Genomic DNA, 10,531 nt, shown 5'->3' on the forward strand with positions numbered 1-10,531 from the left:
GTTAAAGTATTATTACACTCACATAAGAACAACGTTACAACGTATATTGAACTGATTAACCTCGGCTATGTACAATAAACATGTTGAGTCGACGTCAGAGAAAATAGTCATATTCTTATCGAGTTAAAAGTATTATTACACTCACATATTTTCATATTAGAGGTTTGATTATGAGTAAACTTCCATTACACAACCACCTATTAATCCCATAACAACCTCGATAAATATGTTCATTTGTAAATATTAAATATTTAACGTATTGTTATACTTTCAATGTTATAACTTAGTTGTTTGATAGAGGGAGCTGCTAATCGTGATGACGATGTAATAATCGAAAACCTAGACTATTATATAGACGGAGTACATTTGTTGTAAGTACGAGTAAGAAGTTAGTTGTGTGAATTATTTGATGAGATGTTATTGAGTAGTGATTGAAAATGCAGTTAGTGATTTAGATCGGTGTTAGTTATCGCGTATCTGGAATTAATTGATCGTTTAACCATAGAATTCTGCAGGGATTGTATTAATATTAGCAAGTTAGGCATAGGTTCCATTACATTAGTGAGATATTACCGTTGAAACGTCATTTGTGAACTTTGGCCTATAATCTGTGTCAATTCAAGTGAGCCTTACCTGTATAAACGTTATAGAAGGAATAAACTAATTTATTTTATATTTACTGCGATCTGTGGTGTCTGTCTCCCGTTTGAAAAGCTGCGCACGCAGGCAAAGCTCAACAATTACTTTTTGCGGTGGGCGGTATAAGTATCTCAGGGCTTTGTGAAACCAAGAGTGCAATACAATTAACATTTTTAAAGTCCATGAAATAACTTAGAATTGATAGATTAACTTAAACTTTTCCCTTCACTGGGGACGGGTACTTTTGCTTGTTGTTACATAGACTAGACTTATCATTTTTACTACATAATGCAAAAGAATCCGCCCAACAAAAGAACAAGTTACGACAGTATTCGTTAGCTGTTATTACTAACCAAATATAAACTTTGACCACAATTATTATTATTGTATATACATTAAAAATTTAATTTAAAAACAAAACTGAAATTAATAATAACATCAACTTTCATCTTTTACAAATCATGTTTTCATTTAGGCTTGAAACTTAAACTGCTTAAGTAAATATTTTTGGTTAACATTACCACCTAGTACACTGTAAATTCATACTTAAATAGTATTATAACATCCGCGTATTATTCATATATAATGTAGTGCAACGGTAAATTTTTGTTGATAACAGAATCCTCGTGACACTGGAAATTGTTTGTTGTCTTCCAAAATTTGTAGTGCATACTGAAGGGATTTATCATTTTGATAGTTTAGAAAACCAACCCTCACAGCCCAGATAAATATAAAAAAAAAATATTTCAACCAACGTTTCGCCTTCATCAGGGTTAAATTATTCTGAACGTCACCTACACGTAAAAGATGACGTCTTCTTGGACTTTATAAGCACGTACTTTCTATTCTCTCCAACTTTTTCAGATAAATCTTGTTATATTTTCTGAAGGATTCGGCAGCGTATTTTTAAAGTAGCATATAATTTTGAGGTAGTTGTTTTTTTTATTCGATAAAACACTTTGCTTCAATTTTTCAAAGTGTGTAGATTGCAGAAACATTAGCATGGGCGTCGGTAGTTTCTGCATTCAATAACACATGTACGCCTGAGCGCGAAGAAGAAGCAGACCATGTTAAATAGAGGAAATGAATGTAAAATCATAATGTCCTGTTATCGCATCATCAGATCTAATCTTCAGGTTCAAGAAAAAAAGGGAGGGTCGTTAGAACCAGTCAACACCACCTCTGACGACGCCCATACCGCTAGTTTATGTTAAATAAATAGAGCGCAGTAAGACCACGAACAGTATTTTTAGTTTACGTAAAGTTGTTCTCTTATACGAATGATATACACATGAAGCAAAACAAGTCATTATTTGCATGTACATTAAAATAATAACAATTAAGATTAAACGAAAGTTAGTCTACGTGAGCCCTTACAATGCAAATTGAGATTTTCTTAAAATTAATAATGATCGTCGGAAAGGGTTAAATTTGTATTTCATTCGATTTATTATAAGCAAGCACTCAAAGTAACTTACAAAACATCAGTAGTGTCATAGAATATTTGGGGCAACGAAGAGATTTAGAGCAGCAGTTTTTGTCATTAAGTACAAAGCTACGCAATGAAGTACCTGTGCTGTGCCCACTGCGAGTACCAAAACCAATTTTTCAGCGTTATAAGCCCAAAGAACTATCGCTGAGCCACGTAACAAGTTGAAATATGTCATATTTAAAGGTAAACGATAATCTTATTATTGTACTGTTAGGAGTATTAAGAACATGATGGATGAGTGCAGGGCTCCAGTTAAAACAGATTATTACATCAGGGTAATTAACAAAACTTCGTATGTTTATAAAGGGAATTACTTTGAAATTGCAGGTTAATTATCAGTGGGAAGTTATATAAATGATTCCTTGCAGTCCGTTGTTTATATATATATATATAGCAAAGCCGCGTCAGGCTATCTGTTGTATATGCCGAGAAGAATCGAACTCCTGATTTTAGCGTTGTGAATCCGTGGACTTACCGCTGTCCCACCGAGGAACGCAGCTTACTGGACTTGGATATAAAAATAATTGTAGTAGAGGTTGAATCCATACGGTGTGTCTCAAGGATAATATTTAAAATTGGCTACTGCTATAGACCACCTGATAAGAGTTCCTGCTAATAACAAAACTGTTCCTGTAATTTTGGGAGACTCATTTTAGATAAGAGGATGGAGATTGTATCGAGTCAAATAGTTAACATGTTTCCTGAAGTTATATACAGGTGTTTTTCTATAGCAACCAATGGTAATACTACTTTATTGTTAACCATTAATAAATTTAAGTAGTGGGACATTTAGGGAAAATGGTCGTTGTATAATAAGGCTTAATGTTTGCCAAGTGTTTAAGTAAAAACAAAAGACATATTATTTCTTAATTTTCAGAAAGCTAATTTTGAAGTTAAAAACATTTATTAGCGAATTCAGATAATGTATTAAAAGATGAATTGCTTAAATTAGAGACATTTTTAAAAATAAATTATTTTAATATGACATACCCCTATAAAAAGAAGGAGGATGAATGAAATCTTTGGTTAAATTTTTGCATAAGGCTATACAATGTGGTGTGTGTGCTCTCTCTCCACTGCGGGAAATTGAGTTGCGCATTTTTTTGAGTTACAAGTCTGTAAACCTACCGCTAACCCATTAGCTAATAAAAAAGAAGTTACGAACTTTAAAAACGCTTGGTTAATAATCTTAAAACAGAGTTTGGGTCCTCAGATGTTTCTGATAGCAAGGATTTTGTTGAAGACTGTAAGAACCTTATGGAAAATATTGGAACTGACTTGAAGCACGTAGACATTAATCTCTTTGTTACAAGACTCAGATAAATAAAAGGTCCAAGATCCAGAGTTTCAAATATATGACTTTTTTCCTTTATGGTACGTCAGTAGAGTGGACAGCTGCCAGAGTATTGAAAAATTGCTAACGTTATTCCTAGTTTTTAAAGTAGATAAGATCTATACCGGAAATTATAAGATAGTTAGTTTTACTTGTATAATAAAAAAAAGTTATAATCTGATAAAAGATGCTTTAAAAATAATCTGGTGAACTAGATCACAAATGGAAATCTTTAGGAAAATCACATTGGAGAAAGACTAGTTAACTGGACTTTAGGGTGGTCAAAAGGTTACTAACAATCCAGACCCCCGTTACTACCAGAATGGTTTGGGGATCAGCGCTTCTGCTTTTATTATTTACATTAATTTTATTGATATGAGCATATTGAGTAAATACTACTGATAATGGTAAACTCTTGGGTACTTCTTGCTGTACCAATTTATTACAATAATGACTTGGATTAATTTTCAAGTTGGATAAGTAGTTGACAGATTACTTTAAATTAAAGAATTGCAAGGATTTGGATCACGTTCAACACAGATGGGAACCCACTAAGTAATAACATGACTTGAAGATCAATGGTGGATAAATCACGGGAACCCACTAAGTAATAACATGACTGAAGATCAATGGTGGATAAATCACGGGAACCCACTAAGTAATAACATGACCGAAGATCAATGGTGGATAAATCATGGGAACCCACTAAGTAATAACATGACTGAAGAGAAGGATATTAGATCAATAGTGGATGAATCATGGGAAAACACTAAGTAATAACATGACCGAAGAGAAGGATATTAGATTAATGGTGGATAAATCACGGGAACCCACTAAGTAATAACATGACCGAAGAGAAGGATATTAGATTAATGGTGGATAAATCACGGGAACCCACTAAGTAACAGGACGGAAGAGAATGATATTAGATCAATGGTGGATGAATCATGGGAACCCACTAATTAATAACATGACCGAAGAAAAGGATATTAGATCAATGGTGGATGAATCATGGGAACCCACTAAGTAATAACATAACCGAAGAGAAGGATATTAGATCAGTGGTGGATGAATCATGGGAACACACTAAGTAATAACATGACCGAAGAGAATGATATTAGATCAATGGTGGATGAATCATGGGAAAACACTAAGTAATAACATGACTGAAGAGAATGATATTAGATCAATGGTGGATGAATCATGGGAACAAACTAAGTAATAACATGACCGAAGAGAATGATATTAGATCAATGGTGGATGAATCATGGGAAAACACTAAGTAATAACATGACTGAAGAGAATGATATTAGATTAATGGTGGATAAATCACTCAAGCCATCTAACCAGTGTTCTTTTGCTAGTAGTAAAGCTAACAATTTTTGGATGTATTTATAGACTCTGATTACAAGTAAATAAATTACTGGTTAGATTTTACCTGGATTACTGACTAGTTTTAGTCTCATCATCTAAGAAAGGACTTATTGTTAAGGGTTCAGAGGAGGACTACTTGGATTAAAGGACTATCTTACAAAGTTATGTTACGATCTATTTTCTCTTAATAAAAGGGTAATAGGCAATTTTATTGATGTTTAGAAAATTATACGAGAGATCAACAGAATAAAGCCATGGACTTCATGCTTAATTCTGAAAGTATAGGACAGAAGTTTTAACATTTGTAAAATACAGACTAGACTCCAGTTAAGCTTAGATATTTTTCTAACAGAATGACACGCTATACAGTTCGTATGTAAGGACAGCTTTGAAGGATGACCAACTTGTCCCTTGTTGTCTGTATGTAATATATTTTGTACTTAAAATTAATAGATCTTAGGAGTGCAATACAAATTTATTTATGTAATATGTTAGTTTAAAACAGCACTGACCTGCAAAGACATTTATGACCTGTAAAAATATTATAAAAATAAGAATTTGGTATTATTTAACAAGTTCTTGAGGTTTTCCAGTTGCATAAAAAAAAAACCCAACAACATTGTAGTTTATATGCATGAATATTTATGTTGAAAATACCAGGTATACCAGACTCAATCACTATTAATTAAATATGTTCAAGTTATTTGTTGTATTATTAAAGAAATAATACTTATCATGACAGAATGTTAATACTTCAACCAATGATTTAGCTAATGGAGTGGAGAAGGAACATGATAAACAACATGAAATAAAACAAAAATATTACATGGAATGTTTATTTATGAACATGATAATTTGGATATCTTATACATATAGATCTTAATTTTATTGACATGCCAATCATTGTTCTGTACAACATTATATATACATATATAGATATTTATGTATATAGTGGAGGGAGGCAAATTTCTGGCAGTGAAATGAGAACACTACTTTCTTCGACAAACATTTATAAACATCCATGTTTTGTGACGAAATCAGTCAAGTTAAGATATAAATTGAAGTGTAAAATCAATACGTGTCTAATCTAAAACACTGATGGTCCAAGTTTAAGGGAAATCACAGAGGTACTCTTACATATCATACAACACAGAAACATTCTCTCAGTAAAACAAAAAAAAAGGTACAAGTTTACAACATGAAAACTGATACAAAAAGTTGCAAATGACAACATTGTACAAAGGTTAAGACAATGAAATGATACATATAAAATGTTGACTCTGGCCTCAAACAGAAAACAAATTACATCACTCCTATCAACACTACATAAAATCAACGATTGGCTAATAGAGACGAGTCATTAGCAAGTACTAATTCCGTCAGCATCGTAGACTAATTACTTATGCACGCTCGCCACGGATTCTTCTTGCCAACTGGATATCCTTCGGCATGATGGTTACCCGTTTTGCATGGATTGCGCACAGATTGGTATCTTCAAATAATCCCACAAGATAAGCTTCACTGGCTTCCTACGAGAGTAGAGAAATAGTATTAATTATTATTAAGCCTAACCCATCTTGTTTGATACAGGCAACTAAATAACACCATGACAACCAAGGTTTAGAAAGTATGATTGGCAAAAAATCAATATAAGTACATTTGTTTACAAGTATAAATTTCCACTGTTTTGTCCAAAACCACCGTTACTTTCTTCCTAGAGCTACTAGTGCCATATAATGCTCTGAAAAATATTCAGGGAATTCACGAACAATGACGATTTCAGTTGGAACACATTGTAATCAACCCAAACTCAAAACATGCAATTTTTTAAAATATTTTATGAAATCAAATAAAACTTCATTCAATAAATTTTAACTCTAGTAGTTTTTAATGTGTGGAACAATTACTACAAGTTTTTTTTCCCTTCTATATTTGTTTAATTCAATAGTGCAAACTGCACCCTTCCTCATATTCATCCTCATCCGTTTTAACATAAAACTGTTTTTCTTACCGAGAATTCAACAATCAATTTTCTTGTTGAATTATCACTAATTTTCCATCCAAAACAGAAGTGTAAAAACCATTTTGGTTAAGGAAAAATATGTTACACAATCTACTTTCGCTGGAAAATTTCCAGAAATTAACCACAGATTTAAATTTATCTGTCAAACAATGAAAATTAGCATTTCAAACACTAAACGTACTAGTTATTTTGTATATTTTTCAGACAGAGTGAATAGCAATATAATAAATGATTTATTTACACATTCTTAATGAGATCTCTCACCTCATCTGTAACAGCTGACATCTGATTGGAATATAATATAGTAAACGGTTACCTGTAATGCACCTATTGCAGCACTCTGAAACCTCAAGTCCGTTTTAAAATCCTGAGCAATTTCTCTAACGAGTCGTTGGAATGGCAGTTTTCTAATCAATAACTCTGTGGACTTCTGGTAACGTCTTATTTCACGCAAGGCCACAGTTCCTGGCCTATAACGGTGAGGCTTTTTAACTCCGCCAGTTGATGGTGCACTTTTGCGGGCTGCTTTGGTGGCTAACTGTTTACGGGGAGCTTTACCACCGGTAGATTTACGAGCCGTCTGCTTTGTACGAGCCATGTTTCGCAAGTCTTAAAAAAAGAAGTAATAATAATAAAAGGTTATGATCTAAGTTTTTAAACTTATAACATACACATAATAAAAGGGTTATGGTCTAGGTTTTTAAACTTATAACATACATAATAAAAGGTTATGATCTAAGTTTTTAAACTTATAACATATACATAATAAAAGGTTATGATCTAAGTTTTAAAACTTATAACATATACATAATAAAGGGTTATGATCTAGGTTTTTAAACTTATAACATATACATAATAAAAGGGTTATGGTCTAGGTTTTTAAACTTATAACATATACAAGGACTTCCTTTTACACTAAAGTACATTTCAAGCAAACTATATTATAACAAATTACTAGTCAACTAATATGAAGCTACAAGCAAGGGAGAAAAACTATGGAAAAATACCAAAGATTTTAATATTACAAAGTACATTTACCCTCCTTCATTCAATACTAGAGATGCAAGAAACTTTAAACCATTCCTGTGTGGCAGAACTTTTATAACAAATAAAAATATCTACTAATGAAACATAAGCTTTTCTACGTGACTGGCATTTCGGACACCTGACCAATTAACTATTCCATGTTATACTGTACATAACTATTTTACAATCACCCTAAAATGCATTTTTTTATTGACTACTTAATTAAACTTGTGGAAATGGTATTCTTGCCTAATGAGGGTTCCAAGTTAAGCCAAAAATTCCAGACGTATTAAAAGTTGCGGGTGCTGCTGACTGAAAGGTGGACACTGCTGCATAATAAAAGGATTGAGATCATTTTGCGAGTTGGGTGAACAAATGCAAGGATACGCATGAGAGTTATCACAATCTCAATTATAATCTTGACGAGAATAACTTAAACAATGTTATGAAAAAAGTGATTTTGATGGAGTGGTTGATCAGTCTCTTACGACTTCCAAGTACCAGGACAAACAGGATTTTAGGACATACTAACAGAAATATTGAATACAAGTCTAGAGATTATAACTGTATAGCACACCGGTCAGGCCACTTCTGGAATATTGTGTTCAATCTTGAGCTCCTTATCTTATAGGAAGGATACTGAATTGTTAGGAATGTTCAGAGGAGGGCGACAAGGATGAAAAATGCCTTATAAGGACAAGCTAAGGTCTCTGAAATTTCCTCTTGAAAAAAATATATAAAAAGAACAGTTAAAGAGGATCTGATTAAGGTTTTAAAAATTGTTAAGGGAATTGACACAGTTTATTTTTTTCATTTAATGGTGAGAACAGTAGGACTATGGAACACAAATATAACTTTTGGCAGGAGTAATCTTCAGTTAACACAATTTTATTTTTCCAACAAGAAAGTTGGTCTTTGGAAAGGTTTGCCTTCAGCTGTGGTGGGTACAGTAAGTTCAAGGGAGTTTAAAAGAAGGCTTCATAAGTATTTGAACGATACGGGCTGGCTTTGAGGTTTGTTTTTAAGCTTATTAGATAAGATTAAAACAGCCTAGATGGACAGACATGTCCCTTGTTGTCCTGCACTGGCAGCTCAACTGTTTCAAAAACACATTTAAGCTCTTTATATAGATATATATATATATATATATAATTCAGCACAAAAGGTTTTCTATAAACTGATGTTTCTAAGTTACCTTCTTCCTTCCTAACTAATACGTCTAAGAAATTAATGCTTTTATTATCTTCAATTTCACACATGAATTTAATTGCTGGTTCTTTACTATTTAAATAACTAAAAAATTCTTGTAGTTTACTGTTGCCATGTCGCCACACCACGAATGTGTCATCTACATATCTTATCCAAACTTCTGACTTAAATTTAGTATTATTTAAAGCTTCATTTATAAAACTAGCCATATAAAGGTCACATAACAATGGCGACAAGGGGGATCCCATAGATAAACCCTCTTTCTGTTTATAATAATTTTGATTAACTTGGAAAAATGGATTATCTACACACACTCTTGTTAATTTCAATATATCTATAATTTCGACTGTTGGTACTCTGTTTTCTATTAACTTATTCTCAAAACATCTAATGGTGTTTTAGTAAACAATGATATTACATCAAATGACACCAGTAAGTCTTCGTTTTCTAATTTTAGGTTTTTAATTTTCTCTACAAATTCTATCGAATTTTTGACTGTATATTTGTTCTTATTTCTCAAAAAAGAATACTTACGTGTTATAAATTATTTATTATAATTTAAAAAATTTAAACACAAGTGCCGGTAGTGCATATTTATATCAAACTATTTAGGTTTTCTCCATAATCACATCTAAGTTCCTTTGAAAATACAAGTATGTTATAGAAGTACATGCTACACAATTTCACCGAATGTCAGTTTGTTAAATTTTAGGGAAATAACTTTTGACTCGAAATGTACAAATGACACATTAGCTGAACAATTAAACTGATACCTTTCACTAAACACTTGTGCATATATAGGCCTAATTAGCTATACTCATTATGAGGTTGATTTTTAGTTTGTATCTGAGTAACTTGCTCCAATTGGAAGTTAATACTAATTACAAATGTCAGCCCAAATAGACAAGATCTCTACATTTTAACACAAGTTCAAGCTCAACGTCACTTACACATACAACAGCACCGACGAAATTAGCTAGGGACATGCAAGAGCATTAATGAACAAAGTAAGACTGAGTCGCATTTCAAACTAGCATCAAATACCCACACTTTACTGCAGGATTCTAAGCTCCCCTCATGATTCACAGAGGCCTCAAAGTACCACTAAATCATCTTCATTACCTTAATTACTTTTATAGCTACCCCGATGTGCCAATTCTTTAATTGATTTGTCTTTTCCCATTTCCCAAACTTAATTTGATTCAACTCTTATAAAAAGCAAATTTATTTAATTTAGCTTCTCTTATTCATTTTGTTCTTCTTCTGTTTTATTTGAGTTCTTTTTCATTCTCCAATATTCTCGGATTTAAATTTTATTTCCCGTTGTTTGTTGCCATTTCCAAAACTTAATTTGTATTTTTCTTCCTATATTTGGGTTAACATACTTTTCATGGTTAAAATTTTTTTAAACTTTTGTTTGATGTCATTTTCCAAC

The 10,531-nt window shown here is 32.3% G+C and overlaps 1 protein-coding gene across 1 annotated transcript in view; it reads right to left on the bottom strand.

Moving 5' to 3' along the window:
• Positions 1-5,647: 5,647 nt before the first annotated feature.
• LOC106470834 (histone H3.3) overlaps positions 5,648-10,531 on the bottom strand; it is a 7,032-nt gene continuing 2,148 nt past the window's right edge. The window contains exons 2-3 of the mRNA XM_013931405.1: positions 7,178-7,470; positions 5,648-6,367 (exon numbers count right to left, since the gene is read on the bottom strand). Of these exons, the coding sequence (XP_013786859.1) occupies positions 6,239-6,367; positions 7,178-7,459 (411 nt within the window). The 5' untranslated portion in view covers positions 7,460-7,470 and the 3' untranslated portion in view covers positions 5,648-6,238. The remainder of the gene's footprint in view (positions 6,368-7,177; positions 7,471-10,531) is intronic.

The sequence above is a fragment of the Limulus polyphemus genome, unplaced genomic scaffold, assembly GCF_000517525.1.
Source record: "Limulus polyphemus unplaced genomic scaffold, Limulus_polyphemus-2.1.2 Scaffold4242, whole genome shotgun sequence".
In the NCBI taxonomy this organism is placed as follows: domain Eukaryota; kingdom Metazoa; phylum Arthropoda; class Merostomata; order Xiphosura; family Limulidae; genus Limulus; species Limulus polyphemus.